Source organism: Callorhinus ursinus, unplaced genomic scaffold (assembly GCF_003265705.2).
Source record: "Callorhinus ursinus isolate GAN/ISIS: 27379988/994484 unplaced genomic scaffold, GSC_fseal_2.0 scaffold2, whole genome shotgun sequence".
In the NCBI taxonomy this organism is placed as follows: domain Eukaryota; kingdom Metazoa; phylum Chordata; class Mammalia; order Carnivora; family Otariidae; genus Callorhinus; species Callorhinus ursinus.
Window position 1 is genome coordinate 91,800,014 of NW_027397064.1, and position 18,594 is coordinate 91,818,607.

Sequence of the window (18,594 nt, forward strand, 5' to 3'; positions counted from 1 at the left end):
TTTATCTTTACCACTGAGAAATGCTGATAACATTAATAAGGCTGGTAATTTTCCTAATACAGACCTGCCAGAACAGGATGGGTAGTGAGTATTTAACTATCAATGTGGCTATTATAACTTGAGGATTCTGGTCTATTCTGGTAAGACCAATAAAGCTTGCTCCTGTAGGGAGTCTTATTAATATACCGAATATTTTTAGAAAACATGTTTATTTAGGAAGCATTTTGTTTACAGTTATTTCCTACTGCCTTTTTCTCAGATACTTTAATCAGTGTCCACATTCACTTTATAAAAGATTAATTTTAAAAAGCACAAAAGAGACGTAATTAGAAGCATCTCACAGATATAGAAGTTTTGCATTCATGTTTAGTATCTGTGTCTACAAATCTTGTTAAAGATCACTACCTTCTTTCATTAATCAGACATATCCCAGGAACCTGCTGTAGTCTTCATGAGGAGCTGATGGGCATGTGTCCCTGTCTCCAAACATCAAAGATAGTGTGTTTTGTTTTGAGTTGACCGGCCTGACATTACAGCTGTGAGTCCTGTCAGCACAGAATTGTCTGCTCTCTCAGCCCTCACGGTTCCTGTAGGAACTCTCCTCCGCTCACCTCATCAGTAGCTTCCTTCTCTCTGGCCATGTGGGCACTCCCATGTCGTTTGCTCTCTCCTGAAAAGCTGTTCAGAGTCCAGTTACCGTGACAGATGAGCCAAGTGAGCGTGTTTCATGCCTGCACACAAGTATTCTGTTTTGATATTACTCCGTTTTTTTAAATTATTATTTGAGAACAGCTAGAGGGATTCTCATTAAGTATGTAGGGGAATTTATTTCTTTGTATCTCCTTAGAGTTCATTCACCACCCATATGTACACTCACATAGGAACTTTCACTCTGTCTTTACTTATAGACAATGAAGGCAAGAAACGGAGCTCCTCCAACCACAGGCGCATGTTCAGATATTTTATTCTAGTCCAGTGGCTCTTAACCTTTGTTGGTCCTGAATCCCTCTGAGACCATGGAGAGGGTAAAGCTCTCCAAAAATGTACATAGAATACAGACATTTTATAGCCCATTTCAGGGGTTTCTCAGGCTCACAGGCGGGCCATCCTAGGTCTTGTGAAAGGCCCACGGGTCCCACGCTAAGAACGCCTATTCAGTAAACCTGCAGCCTTTATCTGTTCCCAGCCAACATGTATGATTATCGTTAGGATGTGTCATAGAGATTTTTCCACATGTGTTTCTATCACTCCCTAGCTGCCAAGTAGCAAAGAAACCTCATCAACCACCCTCTTGCCTGATTGTTCAGAGGCTACACTCAGAAAACATAACTATTAATGTATATCAGGCTTGTAATTGATTACCCCAGAGGAAGCCTTCATTTCTGTTGGGCCTTACAGCTTCTGGCAGCCCCATGGCCACGTTGCTAAGTTCACTACCTATAGCCACATTCACCATTGTCCAGTGTAGCCATCATAACATTAACTAAAGTCATTGCTACTAATTAATCTTGCCCTCTCTTTTTTCTAAAATTATACTCTAAGAGGATCCTTTGGTTCCCAAAATTATGTAAAATGATTCCCTTTACACCCACACACTCCTTTTCTGGGTTTTACGCACTCAAGTCTCAATTTATTATAACCCAAGCAGCTGATGTTTCAAAATAACACCTATACTGATTACTCTCAAGTATGATAAGTTAGCCCTCAAAGCGGCAGAGGTAGCCATCAATTTCCGATTACTGTCAGTCACTGCTAACCTTAACTGTGACTTGCCTCTGGCATGTAACGAGAATTTCTCAAATGTTAATTTCCTAAATTAGTCATTACTTAAATAGTGAAAGATGTTCATTTAAAAACAGCTTAATTAAATATCTTTTTTTAAAGATTTTATTTATTTATTTGAGACAGAGAGAATGAGAGAGAGAGAGAGAGAGAGAGAGCACATGAGAGGGGGGAGGGTCAGAGGGAGAAGCAGACTCCCTGCCGAGCAGGAAACCCAATGCGGGACTCGATGCGAGACTTGATCCAGGGACTCCAGGATCATGACCCGAGCCGAAGGCAGTCACTTAACCAACTGAGCCACCCGGGCGCCCTTAATTAAATATCTTAATTAAAGAGATCAACTGTAAAAGCTGATGTTTTAAGGCCCTGAGAATACTTTTTTTTTTTTAAAGATTTCTTAGGTTTTTGTGTTGTTGGGAGGGTTGCTTTCTTATAAACAAATCTAAAACTATTTTTTTTTTTTGGTGGGAAGATAGATTGAAATGTTTTTACAGAAATAAATTCCTTACAAGGTAGAATGGGACAAAAGATTCTGATACTATCTAAACATTATTTCATGAGAGAGTGGCCTGTTATAATATATTTTATTCATTTTATTTTTTGTGTTTTGTTTCCTATTTTTTATATTTTATTTATTTAACTGTTTTATTTTCTCCTTTTAAAAAATATGTTTCAGTGATGCCTAGCTGGCTCAGTCAGTGGAGCGTGCAACTCTTAGTCACAGGATTGGGAGTTCAAGACCCATGTCAGGTGTATACATTCTTTAAAAAATGTATTTCAAAACGTATCTAGGAAGAGAGCCACTTGAGAGAGGGGGAAGGCAGTAAATTGAAAACAAGCATATTATGTGCAAAACTCCTTAATTAATGATAGAATCCTTAGCACCCTTCTCCTAATCAGCTCCCAGATTACTGGTAGCCAGCATTGTACCCTTCAGGAAGGAGACTGAAGGACTCCTTTCTGGAGAACCAGACCAGACCACGAAAAGCCTAGGGACACTGATAGGGTTTCTCTGACAGTCACTGGTCACCTCAGTGAAGTCCCCCACATGAAACTTGCCATTGCATTTTACTCTTAATGCTTATTAAGTCTCATTCTTAAATATGAATGGACAGTAAAGGCCGCGAGGCCTGGAGGAAACCCTTTCGCTGGAAAAGCAGAGACTAAAACAAGCATGTAAGCCAAGAAAGGGATCAGAAGAAGCAGAGACAATGGAGAAGATGTTAAAAGGAAACACCAAAACTATTACTAATGTCCATAAAGAAGTGAAAGAAAATACTGTGCCCATGAAACAGAACAAGGAGAGGAAATCAGACAAGTGAAGCTCATAGGAATTGGACCTGTCATATCAGAAAATAGTAATTCAACAAGGATGGGACAGAAGTAATGAACTCACCAAGAAAGAAGAACAAATAGCGATCAGAAAGTATGAGAAAAGTTGAAGAAAATCAAATGATCAATCCAGAAGCTTTTTGCTTAATAGGAACTCCAGAAAGAGAAGACAGAGAAAACAGAGGAAGAAAACATAATATATGAAAATTTCCCAGAACTGAAGGACATGGGTTTTTCAGTTTTAAAGTGCCCAATGAGCACCTAATATGAGTGGAAAACCAAAACACACACACACATATCCAATAAAGCTACCACTCTCCTGATTTTTCTCCCTTTCTTACTATTGCTTGTGTGTTTCTTTGCTTAATATCTCTTCCTCGTTCCACCCTTAATGCTGTTTCTATGCTTTCTGTCCTTGACTTTGACCTTTTCTCGCTACCCTCTCCCTCCATGTATCATGACATCAAGTCCTATACCTTTAACCACCTCTCTCTGTTAGTGGTTCCCAGATGTGTGAATCTAGGTGTTTCTTTCTCTTGAACTCCAGATCTGCTTCCTGGAACTCTCCACCCTGGTACCCATCAGTCTTCCCACGTGTCTAAAAGTGAACTTATTTCCTTATCCTCTTTTTGTCTTTTTATGAGCCCAGTTATTTTCCTATATTCCCTATTACAGGAAAACATCATTCCTACAGTGTTACAAGTCAGAAATGTAGGAGTTTGAGATCACTCTGGGCCCCTCCATCTACCTCACCCCTTGCAGTCAATCATTACATCCTTTTATTTTTTATGTTTTTATTTATTTTTTAAAGATTTTATTTATTTATTTGACAGAGATAGTGAGAGAGCACAAGTAGGCAGAGCAGCAGGCAGAGGGAGAGAGAGAATCAGGCCCTCCGTGGAGCAGGGAGCCCGATGTGGGGCTCGATCCCAGGACCCTGGGATCATGACCTGAGCTGAAGGCAGATGCTTAACCGACCAAGCTACCCAGGTGCCATGTTTTTATTTTTTATTAAGTTCAATTAGCCAACATATAGTACATCTTTAGTTTTTAATGTAGTGTTCAATGATTCATTAGTTGTGTACAACACCCAGTATGTTCTTTTAGAACTTCATGGTGATAAGCCCCATGTGTCCCACATTCCCAGGCTACCCTTCTATTCTTTCATTCATATGCATGCAGGGACAAATAAGGTCATTGGCTATTTGGGGAGGAAATCTGTAGCATGAAAAAGGGGAGCAAAAATAAGCTAATAGAAAAATTAACCCTAAAGATAACATTTTAAAAACTCAAATTAGTAGCCTCACATTTAAGATGATATTGCAAATATAAATAAAATCAGACTACTATGAAAAGGGAACAGGAAACAAAAAGGAACTTTTAGATGTTAAAAATATGGCTGTAAAGGGGCTCCTGGGTGGCTCAGTTGGTTAAACGTCTGCCTTCAACTCAGGTCCTGATCCCGGGGTCCTGGGAACAAGCCCCACATCGGGCTCCCTGCTCAGCGGGGAGTCTGCTTCTCCCTCTCACTCTCCCTCTGTGCTCTCTCTCTCTAAAATAAATAAATAAAATCTTTAAAAAAAAAACACAGCTGTCAAAAAATTCTGTAGTCAGGGTTGCAAGATAAATGAGAGAAAAACTAAGAATTTAGAGAGTAAAAAGAAAAAAAGGAAAATGTGACAATAAAAGGTAAGACATTATGTCTAGTTCCAACGTTCTGCTAACAGTAATTCCAGAAAAAAAAAGAAAAGAAAGGGGAAGAAGCTATCAAAGAATAATGGAAATTTCCAGGAGCTAAAGCTACTGAGTACCATTCAAAATTAAGGTATCCTGGGTGCTGAGCATAAGGCATAGATATAAATGACACAGATATAGAAAGACAGATTATTGTGAAATTTCAGAGCACCAGTGATAAAGAGAAGGTCTTGAAAGCCTCTAAAACAAAGGAAAAGTGCAACCTATGAAGGAACATCGTCAGCATCATCAGGTGTTGGAAGAAGCAGAGCAATGTCTTTAAAGACTTGAAAAGAATTGTACACCCCATGAAACTACTGACTAAGGGTTAGAAACAAAATCAGTTCATTTCCAGACATGGAAGGACTCAGAAGGTCATGCTTTAACTAGAAATAGCTGATAGAATTTGTTCATGTTTGCCGAACATTTGCTAGTATTTTCAAAATCCTGAAAGCCCTCTTGGCTGTCCTATTATATGGAATAGAACATTTTCTTTAAATGTTTAACTATCTTTTTTGCTTTGTTACTTTTTTAAACACCAAACTGTTAGTCTGCTAATCTCTCTGCTTTTCTTCACCCTTTTTTTTTAATGTTTATTTATTCATGAGAGTCAGAGAGAGAGAGAGAGAGGCAGAGGCAGAGGGAGAAGCAGGCTCCCCGCCTAGCAGGGAGCCCAGTATGGGACTCGATCCCAGGACCCTGGGATCATGACTTAGCTGAAGGCAGACGCTTAACCATCTGAGCCACCCAGGCACCCCTCTTCACCCTTTTCTTAGATTTCCCTTGTGCCTTGTTTTAAAAATCTTGTCTCATGGTTAATAATTTCCTTCTTTATATTTTTATCTAAATTCTGTAACTTCCACAACTAATCAGATAACTTTTTATAGTACATGAAGTTGTGTAAATAACAGCCATAGAAAATAGAAGCTGTACATTTTGGGGGGGGGGGCACGTGATTTTTTTTTTCTCACTGCTAAGAAGTGCAGGTAGATGTATTATGTAAAATATTTCTTTACAATATATGGTATTTTGCTGTCATTATCCATAGTGTCTGTTAGTGTTATCTATTGCTGCATAACAAATTACCCCCAAATTTAGGGTCTTCAGACAATAATAGTCATATATTATTTCTTATGATTTCTAGGGGTGAGGAATTCAATCAGGGTGTAGTGGAGATGATGTGTCTTTGCACCACAGTGAATGGGGACTTTGATGGAAGACCCCAAGTCTGAGATCTGGAAACATCTCAAGGCTCATTCACTCACATGTCTAGCAGTTGATGCTGTCTGTAACCTAGGGACCTACGTGGAGTTGTCAACTCAGATATCCACACATGGTTTCTCCCTGTGACCTGGGCTTCCCCACAACATGGTGGCAAGGCTCCAAAGACAAGCAACCCAAGACATAAAGAGAAAGAGATTCAGAATGCCAGCAACCAAGTGGAAGCCACATAATCTTCAACAACCTAGCTTCACAAGTCACACAGTGTCATTTTCACTGCATTCTACTGATTGAGACAGTTACAAAGATTCACCCAGGTTCAAGGGAGAGGAACACAGACCCCACCTCCAAATGTAGGCATGTCATGTCGTATTGGGAGAAAAGCAGGTCAAATAGGATAAGAACTGGTGTGACTATCTTTGGAAATGCAATGTGTATCCATTATGGTACCCCTAACAGGAATTCTCTAAAAATGACTCCTTTGTCTTCCTTCCACAAGCTAATCACTTGTGGAGATATGCATTCCACTTTCTCTAATAAGGAGGTTGAGATTTACACGTTGAAAAGAAGACAAAAAACATGAGATAATGATGGAGATTTTCTTAGAAAAGGGAAATAAATTTCTTGAAAGCAAGATAATTATTAAGATGTGTCTGTTAAAGAAGCCGTTCTAATTAATAGCTTTAATGCTATTTGAAAAAATGCTCCCTAGTCAAGAAAACATTGTAATCTGAAAGACATTGTTTATGAATACTGTATTTATGGTTTGGGCATGAAAACATTTTTGTAGGTTCTTGGTTGACTCGAAATATATAAATATACCATTCTCCTTTCCCTGATATACCCCTAGAGCAGAGAGTTGATGAAGTGTAATTTTATTACGTAAATTTGGTAGCCACATTACTTAACATCTCTAAAGCGTTAGTGTCCTCATCTAAAATACAGGAAGAATACTAGTACCTGTCTCACAGAACTGGCATGAGGATTAAATGAGTTAATATATGTAAAGTGCTTGGCACACTATAAGTGCTAAAAAAAAAATGTTAGACACAGGAAGTATATAGATGTGTTAATGATATTCTGCATATATGTATATATGAAGAGTCATAGCGTAACTGAATTCATTTCCAACAAGGTATTCAAAAGATAAAGAAATATGGTTACTGAAAATAGTTGGTTAATCTCTTTCATTTAAGAAGAACATATTAGATTGCTTCTTAATCTGTAACTGTTTTTCCTAGTTTGAGAAAGAAAAACAGCATGATATTCGATCATTCTTTTTACCGAAACCTAAGAAAAGACAGTTGGTGACCTCCTGTGATGAATCAGGGATATTCCAAGAGAAAAATACCGTTGTGCCAGCAGACCCTGGAAAAAGAGCCACAAGACATATTGAGTATGAAAGCAATGTTGAACCTGAAGCTAAAAGAGTGAAGTCAGTCACCACCAATGACCACTGCAGTGCCCCAGAGGAGAAACCATCCCGGCCCAGGCAGACCTCGGCTCTAGCCCAGGCAACCAGCCCAGTCCTTCCTGGAAAGGGCTGGCAGTGTGTATTCTGCACCTATATCAATAACTCAGTGTTACCTTGTTGTGAAATGTGTGAGAATCCTCCAGGCAGAGCTGGTGAGTACATGGAGTGTGGCCCTGGAGGGGGCTGGCGGTGTTGTCTTCACATAGTCTGTGTTTTTAGAGGCAACTGCTGTTAGCACGGGTTAGTGGGACTCGACACTGACTTTAGCTTTTAAGCTAGAGTAAGAACTTTACATAGTGAAGACTGAATTTATCCCCCAGTAGAATGTGGAAAGCTCCCAGTTCTGTCAAGAATGTATATCCCTGAGCGTCTGTGACATGGCATTAATTTGGCACAAATGGACACTTCTCATTAATGCCAGCAGGATGTGAATTCAGTGGGCAGGAATAGAAGCTCTGTTGCTATGGCAGCAAATATGCCTTATAGTCATAGACCTGCTGTTTTCTTTCTCCTGTAGATAATACTTGTTTTTAAAGAAATTATAGATTATTTTTGCTTAAATAGCAAAATAATCCAGGGTAGCTTCTTTGCCTGGTAAAATATACATTGTGTCCTGTTTCTTGCATGACAAATCATAAAAATTCCTGTATAGATCGTCCTTTAAGAGCCAGTTTGGTATCTGTTTTATGAGTTTATTCTTTTCCAAAACATGCTATTTTAAAAGTAGAAATTATAAATATACCTCAGAGTATGTTTTTATAGCATGGTATTACATTTTCTGATGTTTTGTTTTTGAAATTAATACTGAGGTTGTCTTAAGAAAAAATATCATTAGTATTTCTTTTGTTTCCAGTTTTAGAGACCATTTTCATGGCAACTCAGAAGGCCAACTTGACGGTTTTTAGAAGCTGGAAGAAATCATTTTATTTTATCAGTTGTAATAATTGTTACACATCTCCTTTTCCATCATATGTGAACTCTTTAGAGAAGTGACAGTAACAGTCAGCTAAGATAAAGGCTCTGCTACTGCAGTTCCTTCCTGCCTTTCTTGTTCTCCTATGTCTTAGTTTTAATCTGAAAGAAAATGTAATCAGTAGCTGAGTCTTTCCTCTTTCAATTCTGGGTGTTCCTACAAAAATGACAAGTCTGCCATCTGGGTGGTTATATTTGTAATGTGGACACCTGTTGTCTGTGAACTAAATTGGAACCACAAGCTTATTACATATAATATCTCTCACAATTTGCATTATCTCATTCAATTTCCAACTACTCTAGACCATAAAAATAAAATATCTCATGACTACAGAATAATGCCAGTTCACATTAAGTATAAGTTGAGTGATTTAGCAATGAAAATCATAGTTTAATAGGGTTTGTAGTTCTGATTTTTCTTTGTGACACCAAGAGCAACAGCAAAAGTTTCTAGACCCCTGATTTAATAAGCAAACTCTCAAGCAACCTGAAGAAAAATAAAACTCCTTTTGTGACTATGAAAGTCTGACTAAACAGAAATACATATAAGTAACAGTGATACTACTGTGTATAAAAGGTTATAATTGTTAGATTAATATTATTGTACTTGGCATAATGATTTCCCACACTAATTTGGATATACCCTCAAAAGTACTGAAAAGCAGAATTAATTCTAATTCATCCAAAATTTTCAATCAGTGTTTGCCATACAACACTTTGAGGAAACAGAATCCAAAAAACTAAAGGAGAGGGGCGCCTGGGTGGCTCAGTCAGTTAAGCATCTGCCTTCAGCTCAGGTCATGATCCCAGGGTCCTGGGATCGAGCCCCTCATTGGGCTTCTTGCTCAGCGGGGAGCCTGTTTCCCCCTCTCCCTCTCCCTGCCACTCCCCATGCCTGTGCTTTCTCTCTCTCTCTCTCTCTCTCTCTCTCTCTCTCTGTCAAATAAATAAAATCTTAAAAAAAAAAAACTAAAGGAGCAATATTATGAAATTACAGTCCTATAAAGGTTGCTAATGCAGTCTCCAGGACATTCAGTACAATTTGGTATAGTATATACTGAACACTAATATTTGTCAATAAATAACCCTTCTCTTGTGCTTTGTTTTGTTTTTTGTTTTCTTAAGTAATCTCTATGCCCAACATGGGGCTTGAACTCATGAACCTAAGATCTAGAGTCGTATGCTTTACTGAGCCAGCCAGATACCCCTCTTGCACTTTGTTGCTAATATCCATATAGTTCATACTTGCCATCTTACAGCTCATAGGCCCACACTTCTGTCTCCCGCTTGAACTGCGGCTCGTCCATATGCCTCTGCCTCATCTGCACCTGCTCGTGTGATGGGTACCTCAAGGTGAACATGGCCCAAGGTGGAGTTCTTGATTCACCACCACCATACCTAACACCTAAATCTCTTCCCTCATCATCCCTCCATGATGCTAGAAATGCAGGCAGCATCCTTGATTCCTTTCTGTTCTCCCACACTTGATTTGTCAGGTTCTGCTGGCATAACTTCAAAGTCTATCTTGATTCTGGCCACATCTTCCTTGCTGCTACCATCCTACCAGAAGCTACCATTTTCTCTCCCAGACCTCAGTGGCCTCCCAGCTAGCCTCCCTGTGGCCCTTCAATACAAGCAACCAGAGTGAGCCTTTAAAAACTCAGATGATTCCATTCCTTTACCTAAAACCCTCAATGGCTTCTGTTTACATTTACAGTCGGGTTTGAGAATTCAGGCCCTCGGGCTGGGACTCCTAGATTCCCGAACAGCCCTCAGCTCAGATGGAACTCGACCCAGAGCTTTGCCCTGCCGACATTTGCTCCCCACTGTCCCCCGATTACAAAACCTTGTTTTATTCTCTTGTTTTATTTCTCTTTTTCTTTATTCATTGGCCTTTATTCTCTTTCTCTGATTTTTTTTGTTTCCTTGGTGATTGTCTGACATTTAGAATGGAAACTCTAGGAAGCGGGGATTTGTCTGTCTCATTCCTCACTGCCTGTCCAGCACCCCATCGTTTGCACATGGGGCATTTAGTGACTCCCAACAGGTCTTTCCAGAGAATGAACAAACATTGTTGACCGTGTTTCTTTTTATAAAACCTAGCTGTGACTTTTTTAAAAACTGACCTTAGGGGCACCTGGGTGGCTCAGTTGTTAAGCATCTGCCTTTGGCTCAAGTCATGATCCCAGGGTCCTGGGATCAAGCCCCACATCGGGCTCCCTGCTCAGCAGGAAGCCTGCTTCTCCCTGACCCTCCCCCTGCTTGTGTTCCCTCTCTCTCTGTGTCTCTGTCTGTCAAATAAATAAATAAAATCTTTTTTAAAAAAATAAATAAAACTGACCTTAGAGTAAATAATGATTTTACCTAAATTTGTGTGTAAATTGTTTGTTTGATTTTCATAATTCTACAACTAGATAGCCTCAGCTCTACCCAGGATAAAAATGAAAATGAGAAAGGTGATCCTCAGAAAGACACTTCCAAAAACGTTTGGACTAGTTCTGACTCTGAAAAACGAGTCCTTGCACCCTCAGAACCTAACCCGTTGGCTGAAAGCAAGGAAGAAATATCAGAAATCAAGAGAGAAGATGGACTCACACCCCAGCCAGGTGATGGTAAGTCTGGTTTCCACTTCCAGTGTCCAGATGCTAACCATGCACGTAGATAGATAATACTATTGATAGATTTGCTGCTACTACCCCATTCCAGGTTCCTTGCATTACCATTTTTGTATTAAACATTTGGAACCACACACTGAAATACCAGATGGCTGGAAGAGCAGAACGGTGGGCATTCAGACATGACACAGAGAGCAGAACTGACACGTAGCTCTGCCTGTGCTGCCCCCAGGCCGCTCGCCCAACCTCATCCGGGTCAGGCGCATCTACGAATGAGGGTGTGGTTTTGATATTTGGGAGGTTCTTTTGGATAAAACAGTGAGATGGACATACTATTAACAGCTACTTAACAGATCATTAATCATTTGCACATGAATTTCTTTTAAATGGCTACAACTAATTCGCCTATTTTAAATTTAGGATTTGGGTTTTTTTTTTTTTTAAGAAAACGTTTTCAAGGTACATAATTTCAAGACTATATGAATCATGACTGCACTTGGAGCCAACCATGTAGTGTTTGGATTTATTTACTCTTTGGTTGATTCCATTCATTACTTCAGGCTGTGATGGTGGGTGCTTACCAGCCCACATGTCTCACATCACTATTGTTATGGGCCGGCTGGCCAGAGTTGGTGAGTACTTTGGGGTTATTTTCTTTGTTAACCCGTTAGTGACCATAGTAACCCACAGACTGATGTTCTCATTATAACAACACGAAAACTGTTGAGATGGGACAGTTGACGTTTTCCTTCTAAATCAGTTGCTATTAAACACATATAATTCAGAGTCAGATTCATAGTTTTAAAATGAAACGTTCATTTAAGAATTTCTGAGCTCAGGGCATTCTCCTTTCTTTTTCCCTCGCCTTCCTTCCCTCTAATGCCTCAAAGTCTTCTCAAATAATGTCTTGGAATGGACCCTGTCTTAGGTGTGTTAATTTTAACGGTATTTAGGTAGACGGTGTAGTCTCAGGTGGGGCATTCCCCTCATAACTCTGGTGTCCTTCCTTCTGCTCTGCAATCCCCCAAGTGCTGAGGAAGCCCTTGTTGTAGGACAGCGTGTGGTTCACTGGACTAAACATCAGACCAAGAACAAACAACTCATGGACCATGAGTCTCTTCATCTGTGGCAGGGCAATTCTGGTTTGTTAATTGGAAATTGGTCCCTTGATGAAGGCACATGCTAGGTTTACTTACACATACTTTTCAAAAATCACTAGACCTTTAGAAATTCTATTCTGCCAGTGAAATTTGCCTTGGCCTCATCCACTCCAGACAATGCCAACTTTTCCCCCATTCCTGTCCCCTCTTCCTTTGACTCCTCAGATCACTGGACTGAGAATTCCATACAAGCGATATGTTTCACCTCTCCCCACTAACATGGATTTCCATGAAAAACAAACAGAAGGATGACAGAGGGGGCACACTATGTGAAAATGTTTATTCTATGCACATAAGCTCTTCTAGAACTGGAGTGGTATGTGCTTTGCGGGGACTGTGGTTTTGTTCTAACTGGAATTCTAAGGGTCTGGAAGGATGGCTGTGTCTTCACAAGATGCATCATCTCTAGTCTTGAGCCATTAAATTATACTTCATGAAAACAATGACAAGAGGAATATGTTCCCCAGTGTAGCTGCTAACTACCAAGAATATCAACTGATTTAGAATCAATCCTATAATGCTTTTTATCAGAGAATGACTTCTGATCTTTAAACATTAATACATTAACTATGGTTCTTCAAAAAATCTGAAGACACAGTGATTATAGGATGCACTTATTTTATGTACATTAAAAAAGAAAGAAACTCTAAAAATTAAGCTGTATCTTAATACCTGAGTGAGAGTCCAGACCAGGTCAAACCACCCTCTGTTGCTTTGATATGTCTTTCATTTGTCCTGAGGGATTCGGCAGTCCTTCTGCCTCCATTGCTGTGCTTGGCATGTACTAGGGCAACCCTTCTGCACATCTCAGGATCCAGATGTGAGAGAGCTTTCTCTCTCTGCAGGGATCTCCTTTCCTTAGGTTCCATGAAGCACTTAGTTATTCCTTTGCAAGAATATAAAAAAATTTTGGTTCTTCCTCCAACGATACATATTTACTTCTTTAATATCAAATTTATGCTCTCCCGCCTTATATGCAAAAATTTTTGGTGCGCATAACTTTTCATTTCAATACCAAATCATAGTGGAACATTTTGAAGACATTGTAGAGGTAATTAAACTGAACTCATGTAGTAACAGACAATGCATTTGACTCAAGTGTGGTGTTGAAGTAACAATAGTATTGTAGTTATGACTAAGCTCACACGTGCTCGGGCAGTGACAACCACTTCGCACCTGCCACCGGGCCAGCAATGATTGTAAAACGGCACAGTTACTGGCTGTACAACATGCCAATCTCAGAGATGTTAAAGTGTGGAAAAAGCTGACATTTTTGAATTTATGAAATATGGGAATACTCCCAAGTTTGTAAAATGACCAGTGGCTTGATTTAAAAAAATTAAATATGATGACATTGCCAAGTAGAATGACAAATCATAGACTTCTAGATCTGGGGAAGCACTTTAAAAGGTCACCGAGGAAAAAATAAAATAAGAATAAATTAATAATGATGATGATGAAAATCGTTCAGAAACTGTGGCAGAGGTTAAGGGCATAGGCTCTGTAGCCACATTACTGGTCTTAAGTCCTCTTACTGGTGGTGTGACCTTGGGCAAGTTAATGTGCCTCAGTTTTCTCCTCTGTAAAATGCACTACTTATTTCTGAGATGTTAATATATGTACTGAGAACAGTGCCTGGCACATTGTAAGTACTTGATAAGTGTTAACCATAATTATTATTTAGATCCACTGTGATAACCCTATCTCTCCTATATATATATATTGGTCAGTGAAACTGAGAAGTGGTAAATAAGAGAAGATAATCAGAAAAAAAGCTTGTCCACATATCCCCTTTTTCTGAATGTGAAGTACTGGATCATAGGGAGTCTGGCATTTAAGTGGTCTTTTACAGAGCTGGATTGCTGCTGGCAACCAAAATGGTGCTCCTTCAGTCCCAGCTTAAAACCACTCTGGGAGAAGTCCAGATTCTAGACTCCTTTAAGACCAGTAAAACTCTCGGTGGAGGAAATTCTCTCTCATATCTAACGCATGTCTTTTCAGCTAATTCTGAATTTGTTTCTCTCTTATGGGGTCATTAGCAAAAGTGCAAAGCAACTGGTTTCCATATAAGCCAGTGTGGTCTTAGATGGCCTACCATCGTAGTTTTATTTCAAGTACAGACACATGTTCTTTGTCAAATATGTTGATATATTTTATATAGCTCTTTCATCATTCTAACCCATAGAAGATTAAAATAAGCTGTTTTGGTTAGAGGAGAGGTAAGCCTTAAGGTTCTTTTTTATCTTCTTAACTAGAACAGTTGAAGAGTTCAGACAACTTGCCAGTGTATGATACCTTAATGTTCTGTGCAAGTAAGAATACTGACCGGATTCACCTCTATACTAAGGTAAGCATCATGCAGATTCTGTAGCTTGAAACATACAAAAGGCTTCCTTTTTTTCATGCTCAGTGGAGATATTTAATTTTATTAACAATGATATAGGTATCTGTTTCTTTTTCTCTTTAAAGCTAATTCTAAAATTCTTTTGTTAAATCTAAAGACAATGAGAAGCAAAACAGCATAGTAGTTAAGAGCACAGACTTCAGGGCCAAACTGCTTCAATTCATATCTGTTACTGAGCGTGGAATCTTAAACATATTACTTAACTGCTTTGTGCCTCGGTTTCCTCAACTGGAAAACGTGGAGAGGAGTTGTTGCAAGGGTAACATGAGCCAATTCCTGTAAATCACTTAGCACTGTGCCTAGCCGTAAGGAACTCTCAGTAAGAGCTCCTAGATGTGGTATACACACACACCCCACATCTACACAATGGCATATTACGCGGCCATAAAGAACGAGATCCTGCCATTTGCAACAACATGGATGGACATAGAGGGTATGATGCTAAGTGAAATAAGTGAGACAGAGAAAGACAAGTACCACATGATTTCACTTATGTGTGGAATCTAAAAAAACAAAACAAATGAACAAACAAAGCAGAAAAAGACCCATAAATCAGAGAACAAACTAGTGGTTGCCAGAGGGGACAGGGTGGGGGCATGGGCAAAATGGGGGAAGGGGAGTGGAAGTTACAGGCTTCCAGTTATGGAGGGAGTAAGTCACAGGGATGAAAGGTACAGCGCAGAGAATACAGTGAATGATATTGTGATAGTGTTGTGTGGTGACAGATGGCAGCTACACTGGTGTGAGCACAGCATAACTTATAGACTTGTCAAATCACCATGTTGTACACCTGAAACTTACGTAACGTCATGTCAACTGTACTTGGAAAAAAAGTTAGCTCCTTCACAGATCCTTTGTAGCAGCCTCAGCACCTTTGCCGAAGCCTGACCCTGCCCATCCATGTCGAATAAAGTCTAGGAAGCTTTAAAAATATGATTGCTTGGATTCATGCCATAGCCTAGGTTAGTGGTGCTCAAACTTTTTAGTCTCAGGAGCTCTTTGTACTTTTATAATTTGCTGAGAACCCCAAGGAGCTTTTGGTCAGGTGGGTTATATCTGTTGATATTTACTCTATTTGAAATTAAGCTGGAAACACTTAAAAGTATTTATTAACTAAAGATAGTAATAACCCATTGTTGATATTCATGTCAACAGCTTATTTTTATGAAACATGTTTTATAAAACAAAGATAACATTTAGTGAAGAGAGTTGGCATTGTTCTACATTGTTTTTAGGATTTTTTTTTTTAATTATTTATTCTAGAGAGACACAGAGAGAGCGGGGGGCAGGGGGAGTAGCAGAGGGGAGGGACAAGCAGGCGCCACGTTCAGCAGGAGCTTGACGAAGGCTGGACCCCAGGACCCTGAGACCATGGCCTGAGCCGAAATCAAGAGTCGGACGCTTAACTGACTGAGCCCCCCAGGCACCCCTTCATCGTTTTATATTTTTACCCGTTTCTCTAGAGTCTTAATGAAGACCTTGGGATTCTCGTACCGGTCTGTCCCTGGGAAACATCACTGTGCATTTGTGAGAGGATGAGATGAAAAAGGCAAATGTTGTTTTCCTGTTATTAAGAAAACACTCTTGCCTTTGTGGAGCCCCTAAAGTGGCCTCAGGGGCCTGTAAGAATCTTTGGCCTAGGTAAACTCGTGTGAGTATTTGAGGAAAAACTTGTTGAGACGATGAATACTTTGGTCTACAGTATCAAATTCCTAGTCTTTATAAGGAAAATAAAATATTTGTAACTTCTTATATTCATGAGAGCCTACTGAAAGAATGCCTTTTTTTTTTTTAAAGATTTTATTTATTTATTTGAGAGAGAGAGAATGAGAGACAGCACAAGAGGGAAGAGGGTCAGAGGGACTCGATCCCGGGACTCCAGGATCATGACCTGAGCCGAAGGCAGTCGCTCAACCAACTGAGCCACCCAGGCGCCCGAAAGAATGCCTTTTTCAAGATAACTTAGGTTACAGGTTTTACACTAAACCAAATAGAAATATAGATAGATGGCAGGCCGTGTAATAATCTCCAGTGCCAACTAATAATTAGAAGGGATTGCTAGCAGATTAGGAGATGACTAGGATCGTGAATGCCAGGAGCCCCACACTGCTTCTGTCGTGGGACCACAGCCAAGAGAGGGACACCGGGAACGAAGCCAGGCAGTGAACAATGCTTCTCTTTAAGGCTTGGACCTCCGCCCACCATGTGGAAGCTCTGGGTGTGGAGGGAGCACCAAGGCCGCCTCAGCTCACGTAGAGGCAGGTCTGAGTGCCTGAGCACCCTCATCTGCAGTGTGGGGAGAGCTCCAGGCCATGGTTCCCAGACCACCAGGTGAGAATAATAGAGAACTGGTCCCCAGAGGAGATTGAAGTTCAAGAACCCAAAAGGCAGACACCAGGCAGAGCACAACACAGAATTCAGAAGCCCTTAAACTCCTTAGACTTTTTATTCTGTACAGTGAAAGCTCTGCATCCTGCATCATCTGATCAGTGTTTTCACCCCTTTGGGTGGAGATAGGAGAGAAACTGCAAAGTCCTGGTGCAGCAGCCTCGCTGACCCACCTTCTAGTTCCAGCACCCAGCCTGCATCGAGTGGGCCACCTCACCTTCTTGACATCTCTCTTAATAGTCTCAAGTGCATTTTTATGAATGAGCTAAATACTTGCATGTCCCTTTACCATAAAATGTTATTCAATTAATCTTCTGAATATGAGACACTAAGCAGAGGACACATGAACAGGTCTTTTCACAGCTGTAAGGTGAGCTGAGGTGAATCTCGAAGTAGGAATTTGGATAAAAACCCCTTTAAAAGGAAGATCAGTAACAGCTCTTTAGCATCCTATGCTGCAGTAACGGTGGCCCTCTAAAGAGCTATCCATTTTAGCCAGAATCCCAAGTCTAATTCAGAGTTTATTGGAACCGTTACATGTCTAAACTTTGAATCAGTTTGTTAAGTATTTTTTGTGTGTTTTTTTCCAAAGTGATTGTGGAAACTGTAACTTTCTTTTCAGCTGAGAGAATTCAATATGGGTTCAGCTTTTATTGATACAATAGATTTTCATATGCAGAAGTTTTTCTTCCCCTTTATAAAAGAAATACTCATATTTAAACCTCATGTTTAACTGACTACAGCCCTCTACATGGTATTTTTATCCTTAAGAGGAAAGCAGTGGAGGCATTCAGAGCGCCTGGGGGCCTGGCCCCTCCACCGAGCATCCACGCAGGGCAGCTGTGTGTGTGGAATCTTGTTAGAATGTGCCGCCTCCATTTATCTTTTAGGAATATTGTGCCATAATATAATTCTTTACTTTTTAAAATAATTAGTAGTGCCTACAGACCAGATAGATTAATAATGCCTTCCTAATCTATAATCAGGATGGAAACCAGATGAACTGTAACTTCATTCCTTTGGATATAAAATTAGACCTTTGGGAAGACTTACCAGCAAGCTTTCAGCTGAAACAGAATCGCTCCCTGGTAAGACTAGTCCTGTGCATTTGTTTTAAGTTAAAATCTGTTGAGTAATTTAAGACCATTTTCAGTTCAATAACAATAAAGTTACCTCGTGGCCTGGTGCAGAGTCAGATCACTGGTCGCATTTTCGTCAGTCCAGGGACTGCCTATGATTTACCTTGGTGCTGAGAATAAACGTGAGATCTGTTTCCTTGGTGAGTGATCACACCTAGATTGCTGTTTCTGTGGATAGAATTATCCTCACATCGTTTAATTTCTCCTTCACAGAATTAGCAACTGTTATATTTGTATCTTACAGAATCTCATTTTATCTCTGACGGTTAAGTTCTAACAATGGCCAGTTCTGAGAGCAGGGACGATGCCATACTGGGGGACTCTGGCATCCTCGGAAGCGTCGGCATACAGCCACAGACCAAGTACTTGCTCA

The 18,594-nt window shown here is 40.0% G+C and overlaps 1 protein-coding gene across 5 annotated transcripts in view; it reads left to right on the forward strand.

Moving 5' to 3' along the window:
• The window catches only part of ZRANB3 (zinc finger RANBP2-type containing 3), a 311,788-nt gene that overhangs the window by 278,526 nt on the left and 14,668 nt on the right, over positions 1-18,594 (forward strand). For all 5 annotated transcript variants that reach the window (XM_073884606.1, XM_025856866.2, XM_073884610.1 and 2 more), the window contains 4 exons: positions 7,311-7,695; positions 10,930-11,127; positions 14,546-14,637; positions 18,069-18,170. In XM_073884606.1, coding sequence (XP_073740707.1) covers positions 7,311-7,695; positions 10,930-11,127; positions 14,546-14,637; positions 18,069-18,170 — 777 coding nt within the window. The remainder of the gene's footprint in view (positions 1-7,310; positions 7,696-10,929; positions 11,128-14,545; positions 14,638-18,068; positions 18,171-18,594) is intronic.